The sequence below is a fragment of the Trachypithecus francoisi genome, unplaced genomic scaffold (genome assembly GCF_009764315.1).
Source record: "Trachypithecus francoisi isolate TF-2019V2 unplaced genomic scaffold, Tfra_2.0 Lachesis_group4, whole genome shotgun sequence".
Lineage (NCBI taxonomy): Eukaryota > Metazoa > Chordata > Mammalia > Primates > Cercopithecidae > Trachypithecus > Trachypithecus francoisi.
Window position 1 is genome coordinate 36,554,973 of NW_022681469.1, and position 26,558 is coordinate 36,581,530.

The following is a 26,558-nucleotide window of genomic DNA, read 5'->3' on the forward strand; positions in this document are numbered from 1 at the left end:
TAAATTACTCTTTCTGTAAGGAAATTTGACTAAAATAGCCTTTCTGTGTTTCCCCATGAACACTGAGTTAACTTTTTAAATGAATTAAGAGATTTGTATTTATCATGGTATCCCGGGCAGATTACCTTAAAAATGTATCTCATGAATGCTGACCAACTGCAGCTTTTTAGCAGTGTCATTACTTTCATCCTGAACTCATCTTGCACAACAGTAAAGAGATGTATCTCCTCCATCATCATAGTGAATTGTGTCTCAGACACGTTTTCCAAATTTTAATGCTTCAACAGTTTGTGCTTTGTTGGAGATAAATTCATCCTTCTGTCTGATACTAATTAAAGTGCCTTATTTAGTCCATATTTCCAATACACTTAATCAAGATTTCTGGCCATTGCCTATTTCATTCCTGTAGTTCTGATTTCCTGCCAGCAATTAGGGGGAAACAGCGTGTGAGATTGGTACATAACCTAGAATATAGGACCTGGGGTCTAGTAACATGGTATTGATAGACAAGTTTGATTTACAAAGAGTGACAGGGAGGCAGTGTAATTTGTGAAAGTTTCATTTTAATTTTTATTTTGTAAAATAGGGAAGGGAGTGTGGATAAACTATATTTTTCAGTTATGGAGAAAATTCCTGTTATTTATGGATTTTTAAGTCATCGTTTCACAGTCTCTTAGTAAACCAGGAAAAGTTTTGTATGAATGAGATACAGAGGAATTGTTTCTACACTTTATAGCATTTTACCCTTTCCAGACATTTCATTTATTTTGGTGTTAGCCCATACCCTTAATGATACCACTGAAAAGAAAATGGAGGGATAGTAGGAGGGATGACCAGCTGTGGGGTGGTGAAGGGAGAACAAGATTTATTATGGTCATATAGTAGTCCTAAATTTCCTTATATGTACTAGTCTTTTATTCCCTCCAAGTGTTAAGTATCCTTTGAGTGCCTAAACAAACACAGGAGCTAGTAATAGCCAATGGAAGGTAAAAACAGGTCTTGGTATCAGGAAAATAAGGAAATTCATTATTAAACACAAATAGAGGAGAACATTTAGCATGATATCTAACGTCTTTTTTAATTTTTTCATTTTTTTGTAGAGATGAAGTCTGTGTTACCCAGGCCTGTCTCAAATTCCTGGCCTCAAGCAATCCTCCCACCTCAGCCTCCCAAAGTGCTGGGATTACAGGTGTGAGCCACCATATCCAGTCTTGAAATCTAACCTCTTAACAAATTTTTAAGTGTCCAGTGCAGTACCACAATAAAATAAAAGTGCACTGATAATCACACTAGGGAATTAAATATCGGTAACTTTTGTTAGAGAGAAAAACAAAAACACCAGGAAGCCACACTGTGTTTTTGCCACCCCTTCTGTCTCTCCTTCATCCCATAGTGCTGTTTTATTAAAAGCATTTGTAGATTAATGGGTCTCTACTGCCCACCCCCTGAAAGTAATAAAAAGACAAGAAGCAATGAGAAAAACGAATGAATTATGTTTCATTGGAGAAATGTATTTATGGATATTATGATAGAACATCCTTTTGCCTCATAAAAATGATGGGAAATACAGTCTCCAGTACCAATTTCTGGAAAGTTTAAATTCTTAACCAGAATTGTAATATCTGCCAAACCATTGAAAGAACATTGCAGCTACAAATGGAATGCTTATCAGAATGGCAAGGTACTGAGACAATGTTTAAGAGAGATTAAATACAGACTGCATATAAAACAAGATAATCTAACCATGCCTTTAAAAAACATATTAGCTTCCATTTTAATTCAGTAATGTCCGAATTATTTTTGAAGTATAATTCATTAGTCAGCTGTTCTTACAGACTAGAGATAAAATATGCTACATTTTTGTATGATCTTTGAAAAACTGTGCCTTCTTTTTTTTTTTATTTTTAGACGGAGTCTCGCTCTGTCACCAGGCTGGAGTGCTGGAGTGCAATGGTGCAATCACAGCTCACTGCAATCTCCACCTCCCAGGTTCAAGCAATTCTCTGCCTCAGCCTCTTGAGTAGCTGGGACTACAGGCGTGCACCACCACACTCAGCTAATTTTTGTAGTTTTAGTAGAGTTGGGGTTTCACCGTGTTGGCCAGGATGGTCTCGATCTCTTGACCTCGTGATCTGCCCACCTCGCCCTCCCAAAGTGCTGGGATTACAGGCGTGAGCCATCATGGTCAGCCAACTGTGCCTATTTTTAATGAACCAAAGGCAAAACACTCAAACCATACAAAAGTTTTCTCTCCTCTCATTTCCATCTTCAAAATCATGACAGATTGCTTCTATTTATATAAATAAATTCACTAGAAGTAACATTTCTCAAGACCAATACTGTTGGTGCAGAACAAAATGAAGCCTAAAGAGACAAGCATTAGCCAAATACAGAAATTTACATTCATTGATAATTTATTTACAATAAAGGGAGCAATCTGGGGATCCTTAAAATTAGAGGCATCTGAATTAATAAGAAGATATGATGGATTTAGATTCCAGATGTTAGCTGAAGAGCATTCATGAGCTCCAGTGAAAAACAGCATGGAGAAATAGGAACACTTTCACACAGTTGATAGGACTAAAACCTAGTTCAACCATTGTGGAAGACAGTGTGGCGATTCTTCAAGGATCTAGAACTAGAAATACCATTTGATCCAGCCATCCCATTACTGGGTATATACCCAAAGGATTATAAATCATGCTGCTATAAAGACACATGCACACGTATGTTTATTGTGGCACTATTCACAATAGCAAAGACTTGGAACCAACCCAAATGTCCATCAGTGACAGACTGGATTAAGAAAATGTGGCACATATACACCATGGAATACTGTGCAGCCATAAAAAAGGATGAGTTAGTGTCCTTTGTAGGGACATGGATGCAGCTGGAAACCATCATTCTTAGCAAACTATCACAAGAACAGAAAACCAAACACTTTAGTGTTGTCATACTTCACATGCAAATTTTTGAACCAAAAAGAAGAAATGCCTTTATTCTAAGATGCTGTAACTGTTACATCTAGAGCTCTGTCCAGTAGTCCAAGAGATATGCCCAGGGCTGGTCCACCCTCAGTGCTGCTGGTGCAGATCTTTACATAGGGCAGGGTTCCTAAGGGGGCATTAAAGTACAAATCTTCTGTTGGGACACAAGCCCAGTAATAATTACTCCAGAGTATTGCTGTAAAGAGCAAATGGAGATCGCGCATGTAAAGGATTTGTCAAGATCTTCAACAATCTGTGAGTGAATAACAATAGTGATATCCACAAGTTAGGAAAGGCATTTTAAGAAACGTAATTGCATAGCTCTTGGTATGAATTAGTAAATAAGTTCATGCTCTGAAAAATTACCAGAATTCATAATATTTAAAAACAGAAATACATTGAATGAAAGATAAGGAAGTAGAATTTTTCTGTTGTAAAATTTTAAAATTGTTTACTTAACAAAGATTGTATTCAAGGTGTCCAACATGATTATTTGATATATGTATATGTTGTATAATGATTATTACAATCAAGTTAATATATCCATCATCCCCTATGTTGTACAGAGATTCCTAGAACTTGTTCATCTTATAACTGAAAATCTGTACTCTTTGATCAACATCTCATTTCCCTCACCTTCAGCCTCTGGCAACCACTGTCCTACTCTTCATTCCTATGAGTTTCAGTTTTTAGATTCTACATATAAAGATCATGCAGTAGTAGAATTTCTAGGTTTTAAAATGTTAACGACAAGGGATTATAGTGGGTGTTTATCAGTACAACATGGTTTTAAAAGAAAGGCTGAGACATTGCAGAGTATAAATCCTAGCTTTGCCACAGGTTAGCTGTGTTATTGCGGCTATTTATATCTGTTCGAGTCTATTTCTTCATTGGTATGAAGGAAAGAGTGGTACCTATTTCAAGGACTATTTTGTGAGTTAATTGGGGTAATATAGGTAGGAACACTCAATCATTATATTCTGCAGGTACCTCTGCCCATATATTCACTATTTTTTCTTTTAGCCTTTGCTTTGAGTGGTGTTTATTTTTTATTTTTCTACTCATGTATTCATGTTTCTACTTTCTTTAAATCTCTTTTAGCATCCTATTTTTAAGTCCAGGAAATTCACAGGAGGAGTTTCACACTTAATAAAGGATTGAGTGCTTTTGACAGTACCAAACAGCAAACATTATTTTATGAAGTGGAATGTGCTTTTGTTTCCCAAGTCCTTTCTGAGATTTTTGGCTTGGGTGTTTGTATTGTCATATAATATTTATTTGTTAAGCACTTTATAATCTTTTTTTAAGATTTGAGAGTTAGCTACAATCAAATGGAGATAGTTTTCAAAATGAATAATGCCTCAGTGTCAGTTATGAAGGGAAAAGATTCGTTGGTTGTCATATATTCTCTGTCAACATTGGTTTTGTGTCTTAGTTGATGTCATTGAAGATTTATATCTGCTGTGCTAAAGTGCAGCCATCAAAGGATCTCTAGTGCTGTGCAGCATAATATCCTGCAGTTGTTGACAGTAATTTTACAGCCATGTCTTCCATGTTGTCACCATGTTAATACATTATATGAAGAGCACTTGACTATTACCTGTTCTGGAGTTATGGAATTAAGGTGAAGCTGGGATCTTCCTCTGTAACTGACATGTGGATTAGCAAAAGAAATGATAATCTTAAATTGAATGCAACCTTATATTATTGCTCTTCTTTCAGATACAGAGAAATCTGAAAGAGTTCATAAAAATATCTTGGAACACTTTGTTAGTTCTCAGTGGTAAGAAGAGAATAGATGAGGTTTCTGTGAATCAGAGTATTCAGATGACTTCAGTGAACTGGAGATCCAAGCAGAGTGGGAGCCAAAAATGCGGCTGGGTGTGGTGGCTCACGCCTGTAATCCCAGCACTTTGGGAGGCTGAGGCAGGTGGATTACCTGAGGTCAGGAGTTCGAGACAAGCCTGGCTAACACAGTGAAACCCCGTCTCTACTGAAAATATAAAAAACATTAGCCAGGCGTGGTGGCGGGTGCCTGTAGTCCCAGCTACTCAGGAGGCTGAGGCAGAAGAATGGTGTGAACCCAGGAGGTGGAGCTTGCAGTGAGCTGAGATCGCGCCACTGCACTCCAGCCTGGGCGACAGAGTGAGACTCCGTCTCAGAAAAAAAAAAAAAGTCACACTGTCTTACTGTCTCATGCCTTTGTGTGTACACATGGTACCTCCCTGGTCTTTCTGTGCCCAGGAACTCTGATTGATATTTCAAGACCACTTCAATTTGGTGAAGGTTTTGTACCCATATTGATCTCAGAACACTCTCTTTTTCATTAGCACAAAGTCAATACAATATATTATATTTCCATTTTTATATTCTAGTGACTTATGTATAGATTCAGAGCAAAAAATATTCATTTTTTAGCTTCCGTAGTGTGTTTCTGTATATACACATTATATAGAGATTTTTTAGTTGTGGAGTTTTGTATGCAGTATAATTGCAATGGTCGTAAGATGAAGATTGACGTTCTTTGCAAGTGAAGTGTATTTTTAAATGTATGCCCTACACCTCCCATCTCACACATTCAAATGAGGTAATTCCCATTTGAAAAAATAAACTTTCTTTTTTTTTCTTAATTTGGCCATGATTCTGATCTATGCATTATGTAATTATTTTATATGTATATCAGTCTGCTACAGGTTCTCCTGCTTTAATGGAAACTTTTAGCTCAAACCACCTAAGTAACATATTTTTCCTTACTGAGACACTATTATTTATATATCCATGACAGTGATTTTTCTCCTTTTATTTATAAAACTTTTTTTGTCAGTAAGTCATTTAGTAAGGTTAATGGCAAGCTGAATATTTTAAAATTAATGCAGTTTTTTAAAATCATAATTTCTAAGCCTTCCTGTTTAAAAGGGAGATTTGAATCTCCTGAAGTACTGACAATTATCAGGTAACTTTTGCAGCATGAGAGCTATTGTCTACAGGAGTTTCTCCTTCTCTTTGAAATTTGAAGAAAATTTTCTAAGTATAGGAACTCTGCGACCTGTAAGATAACAGCACTATTTTTTTTTTTTTAAGTTTTGTTTTGTTTTCCTGGGAAGAATAAGTCTATGTAAACTTAGGATTTGGGGAGATTTTTTTGCACTTACATGTCTTCCAAATTAAAACTATAGGCTTTAGAAACATGCCTGCAAAGATATTCATATAACATTATTTAAAGAAATGTTTTTTAAGGAAGAGAAGATGATCCTATTTTTAATTTGTTTTGTTCCCAGAACTTCATTGACTTAAGACCACCAGAGAAATCACAGTGGTGGTGAAGTGTGGCTAAAAAATAAAAATGAAGAATTAGTCAATTTTTAGACAAGTAACACTTTTGTGTTCCTGGCTCAGATTTCCTTATTACATAAAATGCAAGATGGATCTGGTTGGCGAAGATGTGAAGTCTTTTGGCTTATAAAATAGCAAATTTTACCTGAAGCAAGTCTGTGAAATTCTCACTGTGTTCTAATGTTTAACTTTCCTTTTTTGCCGTAATATAGCTTTGCTGGCAGATGGCAGCATTTGGATCATATTGAATTTGGCAAATTCTCATAAGAATCTTCAAAAATTTTAATATTTGAATGTGAAAAAAAATCATGAATTTTATATAGTTCTACCAAAATGGTAGAGATGAAATCTACATCTTTTATGCCCTGTATTACTTCACTTTCAAGTAGGGTAGATGTCTAGGAAAAAAAGTGGAACAATATTTATGCACTATGAATATGATTCTAATGATGTGAAAAGTTGACCTATCATTATCCACATTTAAAAAATTGTATTTTTAAAGTGGTGCATTTTTTTTTTTGTTAAAATAAAATCAGTAGCTAAATGTCAACATCCACATCAATATTAAATAACTTTAGCTGTTGGTTCCCTCTGAAAACGCAAAATGTCCAATTATTTGTTTTACATGTGAGCAGTGTTTCAGGTTGCCTCATTCTTGCATTCTCTCTCTGCAAATACTGGATTCTGGGTGAAGGCACTGAACCAACATCTGGGAGAAGCTCATTAGTCCTTTATTAAATGAAACTTTTGGTAAATAGAACCCAAACAGACATAAGTTATTTTAAGTTCAGCTCTGAACAAACTCATGTCATAAAAAGTTTTTGTTGGACTTTACTGTTTATTTGAGCTTTTTGCTAAGCATATACCCTACTAATAGTGGGAATAGAATTATAAATTGCTTAGCGCAGGGGTCTTGATTTCTGCTGTGGCAAGCTCGTTAAAATTACAGGAGTAACAGTATTTCTAGAAGACTCAGAGCAAGTTTGTGGATGTGATTAGTCACTTTTGTGATGAGACTTACTAACAGATGGACTTGTTTCCCCTATAATCAGACAGATTGGTGATTACATTAAAATTTCATCATTAATATTTCTTGGGCATATCTGTGACAGTTTCATGGCTCAGTTTTTTCAGAGAAGGTCCCCAGCTAAGCCAGTGACCTTTGCTGTTTTCCCACAGTTGTTGGGATCTTTAGAAAGAGAAACTTGTTTACACCAGTCTCGGCTTTCTTGCTCTGACTCCATGGAACTGCTTTCTGTTCGCAAAGAGGCTAATTCCTTGACTTAGCTACTGCATGTGTTGTTTGTTTTGTTTTCTTTCCATCATGTAGCTTCTGATGGCCTGGAGGAAAAGTGTCCATCCATTTTTGTAGCCATCCTTTTCTTAAAACCAGTCTGAAGATGTAATTGTCAAACAGCAAATTCTTTTAAGTTGATCAAAATAGTTCACACTTTTATAGCACCACTAATGTGAATTAAGATATATTACAAGGAAGATAATCTGATCTAGGAATATTTATCCATATAGTATGGATGAGCAAGAATTTCACAGGAAAATATAATCACTGCCTTTAATTAGATAAAGAAACAGTATAGGTACTGAGATGATAAACAGAAAAGGAGGAGTGTGTTTAGAGGTGAAATATAAATGTTAAAGTAACACAGAATATAGTATACTATATCATATATATATACTGTATCATATATGTATGTATATTTCATATTGTATGTAACACTGTCTATCTGAAATAAACTTTTACAAAGGGCCTAAACCTGTGAAAGAATACAAAGAAATAGCTTTCAAGTTTAGAAAGAAGACTGTTACTAAAATAAATTCTATAGTTAACAAAATATGCTTTTTAGTTATCCAGATTAACACTAGGCAGCCAATCTTTCTCCTCTCTGGATATATTCACATGGATAACTTACTCAACACATTAAAAATAGAAACATTTATGTTTCACCTTTAAACATACTCCTCCTTTTCTGTTTATCAACTCAGTATGTGGTATTTCCAGCTATAGGGATTCCTTAGCCAGAGACTTGGCCATTTATTATTTCTTCTTCTTTTTTGATTTCTATACGTAAATTCTGTTGATTCTGCCTTCTTAATATCCAGCAAATCTTTCTTACCACATCATCCTTGCCTGCCCCTTGGTCTGGGCCCTTGCTAGATTTGTTTCAGGAGCCTCTGTCTGGTTTGACTTCCACTTACCTCTGCACCTCTTGCATCTCCAGCTTAAATTCTATGCTCTATAGTATTTTCAAGCAGGAATTCTGTTGCATTTTGGAGGAAGCTGTTTTTATCAGTGGAACTATCCCCTGCATCTGGAGTTATTGAACTTCCCTGGCCTGTGTCCACACATTTTTTTGATGCTGTCCCTACCAGGAGCAGATCCCATTCCTGGGAAGAACACTGTCCTTGCACATGGTCTGCCTTCCTTTCATTCTGCACCTAACTACTTTCCCTTTACCTTTCCTTGAAGGCTCTAGTTTAGGATGCTTTTCTCTGCGAGGCCTTCCCTGAGCCCTTGCTCCCCTCCTTCCCCAGAGGTCTTCAGTAACACCCTATTTGTTCTCAGTCCCCAGAACTCTCACTGTATGCTCTAGTTGTCTCTCTTTTTGTCTGCTCCCCCACAAAAACTAGAAGCTCCCGGAAGACAGAGGCAGGTCTTATTCATCATCATATCCTCAGTATCTGGTTCTGTAACTAACCTTTATTTGATGAAGCATTTAACCTCCAATAACTGACAACAGTATTATCTTAATAACTTACTAATGAAGTATCAGTAAGAGTACTTCATCTATAGGGAGGACACTGTTTTACCAAAATTAGTTATGCCTATATAACTATAGATATTCACTGACTGGCCTGCTAGTATTAATGCATGAGAAAGTTAAATGAGTCTGAATGGACTTAATAGCAGCTGGGAGCCAGTTGTCACCCTAATTTCCACCAACTACATAATTAAATACAATCTGCTAAGTGACATTGTACAAATCACTTTCTGTGGCCCAAATGTCCCTTCACAAATTGCAGCATTAATATTCCATCTCACATATCCAGAATATTTTTGCAGCAACAAAAATGGTATATATTATTTAAATTTCTTTTATATATCACTTGGGGTTTCTTGGAGAAACTACTTTTTAAATATAAGCTAGAATTTGAACGTTTCTAAAGCTATTATAATATTCTCATTTAAAAAGCATAGGGGGTATTTTCCTTTTGTCCCAACTCTTATGTGAATACCCAGGGTATTTTGCAAAAAAGACATCTTTGTAGCAAAGGTAGAATATTTCTATTTAACCAAATACACAACTCTGCTTGTTTTCAATTAAAAATTTTCCACCCACATTGCTTACTTCTGACTTTTGCCTATGGAAATAAGGACTCACAAAACAATTGCTAGAAAATATATTTATGTAGGGAATCTAAGAAAAAAGAAATGGTAGTTCTAAAATAATTAAATACCTACCTAGGCAACAAAATGTCATCTGTTTTGTAAACACGTATGATTTTCGTGGTCGAAGGACCCAGATAATGTTTAATAAGAATAATGTCTCATGTTCGTGTTATTCTTGTTTCAAAAAAAAAATGTTAAAAAGATGCCAAGTCTGCCTTTGCCAAAAGTTCTGTATGCTTTCATTGAAAAATATGCTGAATAGATTTATGCCTTCAGTAAATTGGAACAGAAATCCACAGTTACATTTTTTATTCTCCCAAAGCATATCAGATATGTTACTTGATTGGTTAGCTTAATGTTTGTGAGTTATTACAGGGAAAATTGGAGGTAAACTGTTTTCTAACCTCTAAGTAGCATTTGATTTTACAATACGTACAAATGGACTTTGTATTTTTTTTATTTCAAGGAAGAATTTTTAGAGAATAAAAGAATGATAAGAGATTCATTTCAGAGACAAAATTATGGTTTCTACTTAAGCAGTCAAGTGGTATTTTATTTTTGTGGAGTATTCTATAGTTATTCTCTACTGACACAGGGCATAGACACAATGATGACCTAATCATCTTGCAGAGGTCCCACCTGCTAATACCACCCTCCTTGGGGAGTTGAGATTTCAACATATACACTCTAGGGGGACACATACATTCAGACCATAGCAGCAGTGCTCAGGTAAATTAAGAACAAGCATTTATTTGCTAAGTCTTCTAATTTGCCAGATATAATGATAGTTATTTTACTTACAGATTTCTTTTTCCGAGTAATTATGTGAGGCAGGACTTATTAGGTTTTCTATTTTTAGAAAAGAAAACAGATGCTCAAAAAGTTTAACTGACATATGATGATAGTTTGGATATTTGATCCCCCCAAGCCTCATGTAGAAATGTAATCTCCAGCGTTGGAGGTGGAGCCAAATGAGAGGTGTTTGCTCATAGTGGCAGATCCCTCATGAATGGCTTGAGTGAGTTCTTGCTCTTTTACTTCCTGCAAGAGCTGGTTGTTAAAATGAGCCTGGCACTGCTCTCTCACTCTCTTGTTTCCTCTCTCTCCAGGTGATCTCTACACATACCAGCTCCCCTTTGCCTTCCACCAGGTGTGGAAGCCACCTGAGGCCCTCACTGGACACCCAGTCTTCCAGCCAGCTGAATCATGACCCAAATAAATTTTTTTCTCTATAAATTACACAGTCTCAGGTATTTCTTTATAGCAACACAAAATGGGTTTGTGTTGCTGTAAAGGAACCTAAATTAACCCAGCTCTTCAGTAGTGAAACCAGGATTCAAACCCAGTCCTCTTAGATTCCAAATTCTATGTTATTTCTGCACATCATTGTCTTCTCTCTTGAATATGTAATGTGTGCCTTTTATGTCCAGAGCACAATGTTGTTTACAGTGAGGATGTAGCTATGGTTGCTGAGGGAAATCGTAAACATACATCAGTAATGACTTCTGTCTTAAAATGAAGGTCATCTTGAAGCTTTTCTCACTACTATAGTATTTGTTTACATTTCACACTTTTCCTTTTGACACAAACCCGAGTCATGAAGGCCAGAGTCTGTTTGCCTTCATCTTTGCATTTTCAGCATTCATTTCCATAAATGGCATATGATAGGTGCTTACTAAATATCCTTTCAGATTCTGGACAATGAGAACAATAATTAACACAAAGTGTCATTATTTAAATGTTCCATTAAGTGCCAGGTAGGTAGATGTTGGAGAAACATAGATAGTAGCAGTGATTTCCACCCCTTTAAATTCTTAATGGAGCTGTTATGAGGTTCAAATGTTTTCTAACAAAATGAGCTTAAATGTTCTTAAGCTTTAAAAGCCTGTGTGCATAGCATTTTTGTTCGAAGGTATCTCAACATTTAGTTGTTACTGTGGCCGTTGGAAATCCACAGCAGGTGGGGTTTCCTTCCCTGAGTAACATGTGGGTAGACCTCACAGGAACCATAAGCAACAGGATAACTGGCAGCAACTGTCTGGCCCGTGAAGATTACCAGGTCTCACTGCTTGACCAGACTCCTGAGGCTGCTTGTGACATGTCGCTCCTGTACAGTGGACTGCAGTGCTAGCATCCCTCTGGATATTCCTGAGACTAGTTTTGAGCCCTCACCATGCACTTGAGTATCCACTTGCCTCTGCACTATGCATCATGCTTTTTTTGAGTTCCTGGTGTTTTTGGCTCTTTTCAACTCTCAGAAATAGTCTCAGGTCATCCTACCCTCTCTGGCATCTGGGATATTTGTGTAATGCAGGGACTTTTCCTATTGCTTCCATTCTACTTCTGTGTAGTTGGAAATTCTCTTTATTTCAACTAAAGAAACTGTCATTTAGGAAAGAAAAAAAGTTGTTTTATCTTCAGGGGAAGCCCTAAAGGAGCATTCCCAGGGGAAATGCAATAAACCCGTATAGATGATCTATCCTGGCATTCCCCCTGTAAAGCCCTCCATGTTACTGCTCTGATACAGAATTAAGACTCTCTTACCTTTGGAGTAGCTGGAGACAGCTGAGGAATATTTGCTTTTAAATGTAAGCAATTAAGAATTGTATGTACTGACATTATAGTATTTGGCAATTCCAAGATCTTCAAATTAAGAAAATACAAAGCAAAACATTTTTATGCCACCAAATGACAGGCCCAAAAGAACATTAACCCTCACTTAAAGTTCTGTCAAATGAAACATCAATTAGTGGAAGACATCTTGTAAAGAAAGTACTAGTTATTGATGGACACTCTTACTTTTAATATGCTGAACTGATTACCTAGTGATAATTATAACCTCATAGTTTGCAACCCGATATTTTAAATTTCTCTAGTACTTTTTATCTTTAAAAAGTAATATATTCATTATATTACATTTGAAAGGAATATTTTTTCAGTTCATATAACACATCTAACTCTGGTCCCACAAAATGGGAGCAAATAGGCTGAGATTCTCACATAAGCATCAAAGTTGAGTGTATGGGAACAATATGAACATAACATACTGGTAAATTTCTGTAGATAATTATTGGTGTATACAGTATAGTTGTGCTCATTTCCACACCATTGCATTTTATTATTTAAACATCCTTCTGGGGGATTTGTGCATTTTTTATGCTTTAAAGTTAAATTAACATATATCAATTACCTTTTCTTTCCCATATGTAAGTTTTTAAAAATCCTGGTTTTCATCTTATAAAGCACTGAACTTTTTTGTACATTGTTTGTCACATCTTGCATTACAGTTTTGCTTGACCAAGTAAAACTGTAATGCAAGATGTGAAAAATTGTTCTCTTTAAATTTAGATGCTTCAAGCTAATGTCTTTGAACTGTGCTGTTATGAGGGAAAGAAAGGAAAATGCTTGTGAGAGATAATCTCTTCTGTTATTTCTGAAACCTGATTTTGTGCTAACATGCTTGCTAGACTTTCCCAGAAGAAAATGGTATAAGTGTAATATGATTTTTCTACTCTGGATATGGAGGTTTAATGGCATGAATACTTCACAAAAGAAATACAGACTTTAAAGGACAATTTTATCCTATTTGTCCTGAGGCCTTTGCAATCCTTAGAGCAACCAAATGAGCACTAGCTCTTTGAAGGGAAAGGGAAACTTCTATGAGACAATAAGGAAGAGAAGGAAGATAAAGCTTGTAGGATTTTTCTCTTATTATGAAAGTCATTATCCATCCCATCCCATTCCCCAATATTGTTCTGCCTTAAAGTGAAAGATGTCATGTCAGGATTTTGTCTTGTCTTGTAATGGTTTTTTTGTTTTGTTTTGTTTTTTGTTTGTTTGTTTTCCTTTTTGAGATTGGGTCTCACTATATTGCCCAGGCTGTCTTGAACATCTGACCTCAGGCAATCCTCCTGTGTCAGTATCCTGAATAGCTGGGATTACAGATGTGTGCTGCTACACCTGCTTCTTGTCACGTTTGAAGAAACAAATAACTTTGTGTTATCTTTCCATCATAATAGAAAGTTTTATTCAGTGTTTTTGAAAGATCCTCCCAAAAGTCTAGAATGATAAAACTTAGTTACTTTAAGGGTATTTCTAGTTCTTCTATTAAAATTTGTGTCATTTCAGTTTTATAGACTGTAAATTATGTTTGAAAGGAGGGATAAAGGATGATATGCAGAAATACATTAAGATTAAAAGTAAATCTCAATTTGTAACACTTTGCCTATTGTAAGTTGACCTTTCATTAATCATCTCACTTCTTCTCCCCCTTGTCTCCCTTTCTCTTCCTCTCAGATTCTCACACGGCTTCTTTTTCTTCCTCTCCTTTTTTCTCCTTTGCCATTTTTGCTGTTAGTTGATGTCTCTATTGCTCTCTCTCTTTTTTTGATATTGTCGGAATTTTAGTGTCACCATTTGATGAAACAGGTGAACACTTTAACGTTCAAAACCATCAATTTTTTCAGGTAGATATTATCTAGTAAAGCTAAAGCAGTACTAATATGGATGCTAGTAAGAATAATGAACATTCTGTGTGCACTTTCTATGAGACACGTGCTGTGCTCTTATGGTTATTAACATGAGTCATTTTCATTGATACCTCCACTGTATTTTGAGAAATGTATTATTAGGTTGTGGTAAAGTTGCTTGCCCTGGGTCTTTTCACTTATTGGTGGTCTCCAAGACCAGAATCTGTCTCTTGGGTCTGTACTTTGTAGCCCTATTTCTGCACCATTGTACTCTGCTGTGGGCAAGGTCTCATGTACTGATTCTTTCTTATTTCCTTTTGTTATTTAATCAGTCTTTTCTCCACAATGTTTATGTGAAACTATGTAGAATAATGTTGTAATATTTGTGTCACTAATTTCACTTAGATTGTTTTCTTTGATACATTGCTATGAAGAATTTTTGTTTTGTTTTGTTGAAAATATAGAGTAGTATAGTTTGATGTCTTAAATGACAGTGTGATTTGTGGGATGAATGTTATCCTCATGGCCTAGAAAGCCATTCTATTCATTGTCCTCACTGTATTACATGCAGTATATTATTAAACTGTATGTAGTTCAATTTAGATATCTCAAGTTGGAATTTCAGATACTTTTATAGTATGTCAACAACAACGATGGTGATAAGTTAGGCAGTTTTTATAAACATTGATCACCCAATTTAAGCTAATGTAATTAGATGTGTAGAAAATTTGGTTTAAAATACATTCAGTAAATAAAAGGAGTTAAAAACCTGCTGTACAAATTAACTATTACAATGAAAGGAAATAATATGTTTATCATAAAATTTTGAAATTCTCGCTAGTAAATTTGAATTTTGTATTGCAATGAATTATTTAAAATTTTGACTTAGGATTATAATGGAGCTATTTGTTGTAAATTTTTTTACTAGATAGGTAAATTGTTTTATGAATCAACCTGTTAGGATAACATTTTTATGTTTAAGATAAGTTTAAAGTATTGGGCTGCCTTAGAAATCTGTCCCTGATCTTTTGTTCTTTTCATTATTTATGTAAAAACAGATGAATATATATGAAGATGTCTGTTGCAGCACTGCCTGTAATGTTTAAGACTGGAAACAACCTTAAAGTCCATCATTAGAAGAGTGATTGAATAAATTATAGCACAGCCATACAAGGGGAATGTCTTACAGTCTTGAAAAGAATTACATAAATCCACGTTCTGACACATGAAAAAGTTCAAGATATAATGTTACATAAAAGAACATGTTATAGAACAATTTGGATATCCCGTTAATTTTTAAATGAATAATAAATGTGCATTACATTTGACATATGTGTGAGGGTTGGTTTCTGGGCTGTCTGTTCCAGTCTGTTGGTTTGTATATCTGTCTTTTTGCCAGGACCACACTATTTTGATTGCCATTATTTTTTAGTAGGTTTTGAAATCGGGATTTGTGATGCAGTCCACTTTGTTCTTTTTTTTTTTTTTTTTTTTTTCGTTTAAAATTGTTTTGGATATTTGGAGTCCCTAGAGATTCCTTATGAATTTTAGGGTAGATTTTCATATTTCTGCAAATGTTAGGATTTTGATGGAATTCACATTGAACCATTGGTCGTTTTGCATAGTGCAAACATCTTAAATAAGGAAACATTCGGTATACATGATTGCATGCATTTTTCAAAATTCATAGTGCTCTATACTTGAGATGATTACATTTTACTGAATGTAAACTATACTGCAATAAATGATTGCAAACCTTTGAAATATATATGTGTTTAAAAGCATACATGTAAGCATGGAAATACATGCATAAGCCCACACTTGTAAGGTAGAAGCCCCTATGATCGTGATGTATTAGTGCACCCTTCATAAGCTCGTTCATTTTCATAGTTTATACAACAGTTTCTATGTTAATCACTCCCAAATCTGTATCTGGATTTGCAATAGCCTATTGCAGTCAAGCACTTGAATTTCCCAAGATAAGTTCCTTTATCTTGTATAGTTTGGATCATGGTAAACGATGTGTCACCAGCCACCCATGTTGCCATGAAAACTTAGTTATCTTCATCGTTTTTCCCTGAGTCTTTGACTGAAGTACATTAGTGTTATGTAAGCCTTTTATATACTTGGGCCCTGTGTTGAACTATTAAAATATTAAAAGCTGCTCTTCCGTAAGTATTAACTTCTGCTTAGAGTTTTCCACAAGACTGTCTTAATTGCTCATATTAATCAAGAAAGCTATTTTTAAAAACATTTGTACAGTGCTTTACATTGTTTTGTAAACCTTTTAGTGTTTTATTATTTAATTTCTATTTATGTAATTAATAATCAGGCTCTTAGTATTTCTCTCTTGTTAAACTTAATTCCCAATTTTCAGAGGTTATTGCATTATTCAATTAAAAGGTGATAATACTGTTTATTAGCAAGAGTGGGATATTGTGTCTACTTGGTACATTTTGCACATCTATTAATATACCTGTTTTACGTACACATTTTCCCAATGGCCTCAGCATGGCTTTGGAGTATATGTGGCCATTATGTGGAGGACAATGACTAATAGAAAGACACCAACACATACAGGTTTCTTCAATGAAACTAAAGGATACTACAGCTCATTGGCATAAACATAGCTGCAAGAGCAGAGACACAGTTGTGTGCTTTCAGTCAGGCAAGTTTCCTGGCTCCCAGTTCTCAAGAAGGCATGCAGTTAAAAATGATACTGCTTGACACCCTTGAGGATACCATCAGGCCTTTCTGATCAACTCACTATCCTGTTTTCAAGAATTTTTATTTCCTCCTGACTCATCATAATGAGTTTGGGGGAGGTGCCCATCTACCTTCTCACCAAATATGAGTCAATGAAAATAATACATTCCTTACTAATTTTCATGAATTGAGTGAATCCAAAGTCAGTTTTTTCAGCAAATCTCCCATAGGACAGCAGAAAGAACTTAGACCTACTTAAAGTCCAGTGCAGGAAACTTTTGGAAAGATTTTCTACTTCCCAGGGAATATCAGAATCAATGCTACCAAATAAATACTGGATGTTTGAGTTTTGAACCAAAACTTTTATTCTATTCTTGGAAGAATCTGTTATATCATTTAAATCTTAAAATGGCTACATTTTGAGAATGATAATTTATAGTTGGATTTTTAAAAAAATTTCGTCATGACAAACCTGACAACAAGCAATGGGAAAGGATTACCTATTTAGTAAATGATACTGGGGAAACTGGTTAGCCAGTTTAGTGCAGAAAATTGAAACTGCACCCCTTCTTCACACCTTATTAACAGTTAAGATGGATTAAAGATTTAAATGTAAAACCCAAAACTATAAAAACCCTAGAAGAAAATGTAGGCAATACAATTTAGGCAAAGATTTCATGGTAAAATTGCCAAAAGCAATTGCAACAGAAGCAAAAATTGACAATGGCATCTAATTAAACTAACGAGCTTCTGCACAGCAAAAGAAACTGTCAGCAGAGTGAACAGGGAGCCTATAGTGTGGGAGGAAATCTTTGCAATCTATCCATTCGAGAAAGGCCTAATATCCAGAGTCTACAAGGAACTCAAATAAATTTACAAGGAAAACAAAACATTAAAAAATGGGCGAAGGACATAAACAGATACTGTTCAAAAGAAGACATTCATTCAGCCAACAAACATATGAGGAAAGCTCAGTATCACTGATCGTTAGAGAAATGCAAGTTAAAACCACAGTGAGATATCATCTCACGCCAGTCAGAATGGTGATTATTAAAAAGTTAAGAAACAACAGATGTTAGCAAGGTTGCAGAGAAATAGGAACACTTTTATACTGTTGATGGGAATGTAAATTAGTTCAACCATTGTGGCAGATGGTGTGGTGATTCCTCAAAGATGTAGAACCAGAAATCCCATTACCGGGTATATACCCAAAATAATATAAATAATTCTTTTACAAAGATACATGCCACACGTATGTTCATTGCAGCACTATTCACAATAGCAAAGACACAGAATCAACCCAAATGCTCATCAGTGATAGACTGGATAAAGAAAATGTGGTATACCATGGAATACTATACAGCCATAAAAAGGAATGAGATCATGTCCTTTGCTGGTACATGGATGAAGCTGGAAGCCATAATCCTCAGCAAACTAGTGCAAGAACAGAAAACCAAACACCATATGTTCTCACTTATAAGTGGGAGCTGAACAATGAGATCACATGGACATAGGGAGGGGACAACACACACTGGGGCCTGTCACGGGGTGGAATGGAGGGAGGAAGAGTATTAGGAAAAATAGCTAATGCATGCTGGGCTTAATACCTAGGTGATGTGTTGATAGGTGCAGCAAACCACTATGGCATACATTACCTATGTAACAAGTCTGCACAACCTGCACATGTACCCAGGAACTAAAAGTAAAAAAAAAAAATTCAGCATGAGAAATCTTAATAATTATTTGTAATTCTTTATAGGCTTTCATTTGTATCCCTATTGCTGGATCCTTATTTAATGTTTTCTGTTATAAAATTAATGATGCATTTGTAATTATATGTCTTTTTTTGATAATTTTAATATTTTTAATAGAGTTAATTGGTTATTTGGTGACAAATAATTTTTAAAAGCACTCACTATATTGGAAATGCAATCATTTGTAAAACGAATAGAGTTTAGCCATAACTTTCTTACATACGCCCAATAGTCAGACAACATAAAGGAAATAGATATTCGTTAGGACCACAATATATAAAATACTGAAATAAATTAAAGAATGTGTGTTTTTTCTACACAAAGAAGAAAAAAGTTTAAGATTCCAGTAATAAATATTAGAACACAGTTTAACAGAGACACCTCCTCCCTTCCCTTTTTGTTGAATAGAAAGAAGATGAAAATGTCTGTTTTCTTTGTGTTCTAACGGATGTCATAACATCTTGCAAAGCTGCAATAGTTAAAACAGGATAACACAGCTCAGGAGAGATCTGTAGAACATAAAGCTCAAAACCAAACCCAAGTTTATATAATTTTATAAATATATTTGATTTATTAATCAAATAAGTTTAGGACATGTGAAAAATTAAAACTGTCATTTCATATCGCTATCGACTTTCAGACAAGTCAAAAGTGGGCACAAGTTATATCTGGTGCTGTAGCTACTATAAGAGACCGTGGAACTATCCAGCCTGTTGAGAAGGCAGGGCAGGGGTGAGAAGGAATGTATGTTACAGTATAATTATTTATTATCTAAAATCTCTTGTTAGAATAGAAATTCCAAGGGATAAGGACTTTGGTTGCTCACACTAGAATGTCATCTGCCACATAAAGGTACTCCATTTTTTTAAATGAATGAAATGTACACATTCAGTTTTGTATCCTCCCTTTGTTTACTTTATATCATGCTTGGTTTTATGTTGCCATTATAGCCATCATTATAAATAGCAGCAAAGTATTTCATCACATGCCCCATAATTTACATAATCGTTCCCCTAATATTTTATATTTCTCTTGCTTAAGTGTTTACTGTTACACATAATGCTGTCATGAATGTTTCTGCTTATAATCTTTTTAATACTACAATTATTTTGATAGGATAACTTCTTAGAAATAACCTTACTAGGTTAAAAGATATGAACATGCATTTTGGCTCCTGATACAAATTTCCAGTACCCCTTATTTAATAGCAAATACATAATTAATGTCAGTTATTTCAGTTGGTATATGAATTACCCTGTGTTTCAGAGCTAGGAAGTCCTGCTGTTCTCGTAAAAGTGCTTTGTAGATTTTTATTCATTCAAACATTTACCTTGGAATTCTGAATCCTCATAAATAATACATTCAGAGAAGTGGAGAAAGGCAATTCGTTTTGAGTCAACACAAACTGACAGCAAGATAATGTATTCTTTTATCATAAAATATTGAGAAAATGGGAAGAAAATAACTGGTATTAATTACTGAGAGGGTTTAAACATGCCAATTAAGTAGGAAATAAGGAGACGTCTTGGTGAATATTGAAGATAGGCCTATTATCTTCTTTACTCTTTTCCTGCCTTTTTTTGGGGGGTCGGGGGGTCGGGTGGGGGATCAGGGAGGCTTGTGTTTTTGATTTATTCATTCTAGAATTTATGGTTTTCTAACTGTGTCTTTTCAACTTTATTTCCCAAAGAAGAAATTATCAAATTGGTGCCAATTTATGCCTGTATCCTGGAATGTTGGGATTTATATTTTCTTTATAAGAAAGTTTCTTATTTATAGTTTCTTATAAAGAAACAATAAATCCCAACATTCCAGGATACAAGGATAAATATTTATATATAACCATTTATGCACCCCCTTAAAATTGTACATTTTTGTTGAATGTCAGTAAATGCTTTGTCTTCCGGCCTGCTACAGTCAGGATCTGCTGGTATTCTTGTGCCTCAACTTCTCCTTTGCCTGAGAACACATTATTTAAGCCTTCTTCATTTCACAGGAATTGGTCATTAACATTTCCTACCCTTGACTCAGAAGTCCTAAACCTTCAAAGTAGAACTTCTGGCCATAAATACAATAATGTACCCATAATGGAAATTTTTTTTTTCTTTGTGAGCACTCATGGAAAACTTACACACAAAATCTGGAAATTAAAGCCCATTTCAATTATTTTACATGATCAATATTATGCAGGCTGTGCTATCTAATCTGATGTAATAAAAATAGAACTTAATAAGAAAAAGGAAAAGATATATGTAGAGAGAAATTCTAAATCACACCTGTAAACAGCTGTTTTACTATTTTACTGTTTTACTATGAATAATAGTAAAAACAGCACTTGGTAAATTTATGGGGTGCTGTAGTTAAAGGGTTTAAAGCAAATTTATAGTCACAAATGCTTGCCCAGAATGGAAGAAATGCTTAAAATTAATGACCATGCATTCAACTTAAAATTTTAAACAGCAGGGTTAAAATAGATAAATTGGAATAATGTAGCAAAGAGCAGAATGTAATAAAATAAAAAACAAACATGAAGTAGAGAGGATCATCAAAGTCAAATGACAGGAGTTAGAAAAGAACAATAAAAGTGACGAATCTCTGTCACGTTTAAAAATGGAAAAAATAAAACATTAAGAATGAAGAAAGACATAACAGATGCTATAAGGATTCAAAGATAAAAAAATTCACAACTTTGTAAAAGTACTTTTGAAAAACTTAGACAAAATAAATAACATAAAACTTAGGGCTTATCAAAATTCACTCAAGGAGAAAGAGAAAACCTGAGTAGTTCTGTAGCTACAACCAATAAAGAAATTGCTTCATTAGCAAGTATCTTCCCATACAGAAATATCAGGTTTGAACAGTTTAATAGGTGAATTATAGGAACAGATAATTATCATTTTTTGACAAACTCAGATAATAAAAATATAGCACTTTTCAACTTATTCAGTAAAACCAAACATGGAGAACACAAGAAAGTAAATCTACAGGCTAGTCTCAATAATGGACGTTATATAAAAGGCTGAACAAAGTATTAGCCTACTCATTCTAGTATTTTTTTAATTAAGTTTATCTCAAGAAAGGAAGACAATAGAGTAGTCTCTAATTACAGATTATTTCAATAAATGTAGGGAAATGTTTGATGAACTAGAGCACTCATTTTTGGATCTTTCTATATGTGTGAATATATGTATATATGCACATATGTTATATACATATGTATATGATATTGTGATGTATATATTAATGTATGTTATGTGTATGATATTGTTATGTATATTATGTATGTGTCAGGATTATGTTATATATGATATTGTGATGTATGTGGTATGAATGAGATATGTATATATGTATATACACACACCATATCTCCATATGTAATTGTGATTTTTTTTATATATTATGTATATATTATATGCATATATTACATATATACACACATATATTCTGATATATTTATGTGTGTGTCTAATAAATATGGGAATTGCTTTTAACTATAAAAGACTACCAAAAACCTAGAGCAATTATCACACTTAGAGGTAAAATATTGAAAATATTCCCTTTAAGAAGAAATTCAAGGGAGTGATAAATATAAAATTCAGGATGCTAGCTACTTCAGAGTAGTGAGGGTGGAGAGGAGAGGAAGATGAGACCAGGGGCACACGAGGGCTTTCCTGATGTTCTAGTACATTCCCCATTTTACCTGAATGGCAGGAATGTTGGTTTTCACTTTATCATTATTCTTTAACTGAATCTCATTTTATGGACACTTTAAAAATATATCGTTGTATAAAAATATTTTAATGCATAAATGAGAAATGTGCTATAGTGATAAGTATTGTAGAATAGTTTTTGAATATACTTGTCTGTGAAGGATCAAAGGTAAAAGATAGTTTTCTGGAAGTTCATGGAACCATGAGTGAACTTCCCCCGCATTCATTGTTATTTGTCTTATTCTATCCAGCAAAGTGGAATTGGAATGCATTTCAGAAGGGCCAGGTTAAAAGACAAAGCTCACTTTTCTATTTGAAGAATTGTGTATTGCAGAAGGTTGGGAATTACAAATGAACATTTAGTATAAATACTTTCTTTTTTTTTTTTTTATTTTTTTTATTTTTTTATTTTTTATTATACTTTAAGTTCTAGGGTACATGTGCATAACGTTTATATCATGTATAACTCCCCAATGCAATCCCTCCCTCCTCCCCCCTCCCCATGATAGGCCCCAGTGTGTGATTTTCCCCTTCCCGAGTCCAAGTGATCTCATTGTTCAGTTCCCACCTATGAGTGAGAACATGCGGTGTTTGGTTTTCTCTTCTTGTGATAGTTTGCTAAGAATGATGGTTTCCAGCTGCATCCATGTCCCTACAAAGGACGCAAACTCATCCTTTTTGATGGCTGCATAGTATTCCATGGTGTATATGTGCCACATTTTCTTAATCCAGTCTGTCACAGATGGACATTTGGGTTGATTCCAAGTCTTTGCTATTGTGAATAGTGCCGCAATAAACATACGTGTGCATGTGTCTTTGTAGTAGAGTAATTTGTAATCCTTTGGGTATATACCCAGTAGTGGGATGGCTGGGTCATATGGTACATCTAGTTCTAGATCCTTGAGGAATCGCCATACTGTTTTCCATAATGGTTGAAATAGTTTACAATCCCACCAACAGTGTAAAAGTGTTCCTATTTCTCCACATCCTCTCTAACATCTATTGTTTCCTGACTTCTTAATGATTGCCATTCTAACTGGTGTGAGATGGTATCTCATTGTGGTTTTGATTTGCATTTCTCTGATGGCGAGTGATGACGAGCATTTTTTCATGTGTCTGTTGGCTGTATGGATGTCTTCTTTTGAGAAATGTCTGTTCATATCCTTTCCCCACTTTTTGATGGGGTTGTTTGTTTTTTTCTTGTATATTTGTTTGAGTTCTTTGTAGATTCTGGATATTAGCCCTTTGTCAGATGAGTAGGTTGCAAAAATTTTCTCCCATTCTGTAGGTTGCCTGTTCACTCTGATGGTAGTTTCTTTTGCTGTGCAAAAGCTCTTTAGTTTAATTAGATCCCATTTGTCAATTTTGGCTTTTGCTGCCGTTGCTTTTGGTGTTTTAGACATGAAGTCCTTGCCCATGCCTATGTCCTGAATGGTACTACCTAGATTTTCTTCTAGGGTTTTTATGGTATTAGGTCTAACATTTAGGTCTCTAATCCATCTTGAATTAATTTTCGTATAAGGGGTAAGGAAAGGATCCAGTTTCAGCTTTCTACTTGTGGCTAGCCAATTTTCCCAGCACCATTTATTAAATAGGGAATCCTTTCCCCATTTCTTGTTTTTGTCAGGTTATATACTTTCAAAGGATTTTGAAACTAAAAGAAAAAATATCAGTGTAGTACATAGAATTTTTGGGGGGAGAATTTTGAAAAGCAAATTTTACAGAAAATTATTAGACTGTTTCTATATGACTATCAAAAATTATAAGAAAATGTCTCCCAAGGTTATTGGTCTTCTAAATTTAACCATGTGACATTAAATTAAAAAGGGTACGTCATGAGAATTAGCTCTCAGGCTGTTAACCAGATTGCCTGACTATATTCAAGGCTTAAGATTCCATACACTAAATTGAGAATTTTTCTTTATGCCTTATTTTGGTTCTGAATCTATTTTTGTTTTCTATTTTACTGTTGCTTTATGTAAACCATCTTAATTATATGAAATGGCAAAAAGACTCTTTGCTAACCCCATTCTGGAAGTCTAAAATAGAAATTAAGCTGCTTTTCTTCCCTAATTGAATCTTCTCTTCCCTCTGGCATATGATGTTTCAAAAAAACAGACTTCATCTAGATGCTAGTTTCTTCAGTCATTGAAATGGTCTCTGCTTTACTGTACACATTTATAAATGCTGTAATAGGAGAGGAAGGCAATCACAATTTTTTGTTCAATTTTTATTACACTTGCTTTACTGAGTTTTCTGTATGTTGTAAGCCCTCTGAATGAGATTTATAAAATAAAATATAGACAGCTTCATGAAAATGGTGAATTGTTTTGTTTTTTCAAGACAGCATAAGAAAATTGATATTTATTTGTTGCTTAATTTTAACATGAATCTGTATTTTGTTAAATCTCATTTTTTCCTCTTCTGTGGTATTTTACTCAGTGGCATCTTCTTCATGCTGTGCTGAGTCTCATTGCATCTGATCTCACAGAATTGTGAGAAATATTGATAAGATTGTTTAATATCAGGTGTGTGTCAGTTGGTTTGTAAATCAGCTAGAATGAACTGGTCTGCAGTAAAGACAAGATGCTATTAATTAAAAGACAAGCCAAGAAAACATGTTATTTTGTTGTGATGATTTTAAAAGCCAGATATCAACAGACTTATTCCCTTCCTAAGAGAATGTAGTGTGAAATTAACTACAAAACATTCAGATTCTTATGATGCATATTTCTTTCTTTTTGACAGGAGCTTTAAAAGTCATATAAAGTAATAGATCTGAGATAATTGTGCTTACTTTAAAAAAAAGATAATGTTTAATAAAGGCCTGTCAAAAAGAAATGGGGTAAAGTCTTTAGTATATAAAAGTCATTTTCTGAGAAACCATCTCTTATGTAAACAAACTGAGCAATTTTTCCCAGCTGCCAGTAAAAATGGTGCTATAATTTGCATTTGAATTAATAAATAGATTTCAATAGCTACAACTATATTGCTTTACCTTAACCTAAATTCTCATAACATGCTATTTTTTGTAGTCCCACATGCTAATTTTTTGAACAGCTGAGTAACTATTACAAGCTGTAAAGCTTATTGTTCTTTTCCTTCTTGACTGTGCCATCTGCTAGAAACAAAAGCAAAGATAAAAAGCTCATTGAGCACAGAAGATTCTGTATTGTTTAATTTGCCTTCTATGGAGACATATCTCCTTGGGGAAAAAATTAATACTGCATTTTAAGAAACATTTTTGTTGCTTCATTACAGATGGGGGACTCAAGGAGATTTCACCACCACCCATCCTCGGCCTGTGGTCAAAGTGAAACTCTTCACAGAAAGCACTGGAGTTCTGGCCCTGGAAGATAAAGAACTGGGAAGGGTGAGTTGTGGTCAGCCTGTGCGTCCAGGGTAGAACAGTTTTAACTTCTTTAGATTCATCATTAAGGTGGACCAGTATGCAGTATGTGAACTTTATGTTCATAAATTACATAAAATCATTTGTTATTTCCCACAAGCCCAGTTTACACCTCTAATTTGTTAAATCTAATTGTCTGTAACACATAAAGTATTGTGATAGGATTTGGTTGTGTAAGGGGTAAATACAAATTCCTTGCCACCAACTCGGTCATTCTCACACGTGTGCTCCACTGGCCATTGAATGTGAATGGTGCTGGCCACCTTCAAAGGGTAATTCTTATGTAATGTATTTCTGTCCCTGAGTTCAAAGGATTTTTGTCTCTGGGTTCAAAGCAGATTGAAGTCATCTGCTCTTCATGTTCATTGTGATTAATCACAGAACATCTCCAAAGTGCATCTATCTCTTTTATCTTTTCCATTTTCCCCGTGAAAAGGCCTTTCTCTCACACCTTTTAACATTAAATTGTTCTTTTCCTATAGTCACCTCTTCATACCTAGAATGTATTTACCTTCTAATCTCAGTATACTCTTACCATACTCAGCTTGTGCTGACAGTAAAAGCATTAACATTAGGTAAATCTGTGTGAAAGGTCATCCTCAGACTTAAAATGAAGTACGTGTTCTGATTGAGTAGGCTATATAAAGATGTCTTCTGTAATGTGAATTTTTTTAATGTTTGTTTGCTTTTATTTTTATTTTTTTTGAAACAGAGTCTTGCTCTGTTGCCTAGGCTGGAGTGCAGTGGCACAACCTCAGCTCATTGCAACTCACCTACGAGATTC

General features: G+C 34.7%; 1 protein-coding gene across 22 annotated transcripts in view; it reads left to right on the forward strand.

Moving 5' to 3' along the window:
• CADPS2 (calcium dependent secretion activator 2) overlaps window positions 1-26,558 on the forward strand; it is a 578,042-nt gene that overhangs the window by 267,452 nt on the left and 284,032 nt on the right. For all 22 annotated transcript variants that reach the window (XM_033192372.1, XM_033192385.1, XM_033192376.1 and 19 more), the window contains exon 7: window positions 25,627-25,738. In XM_033192372.1, the coding sequence (XP_033048263.1) occupies window positions 25,627-25,738 (112 nt within the window). The remainder of the gene's footprint in view (window positions 1-25,626; window positions 25,739-26,558) is intronic.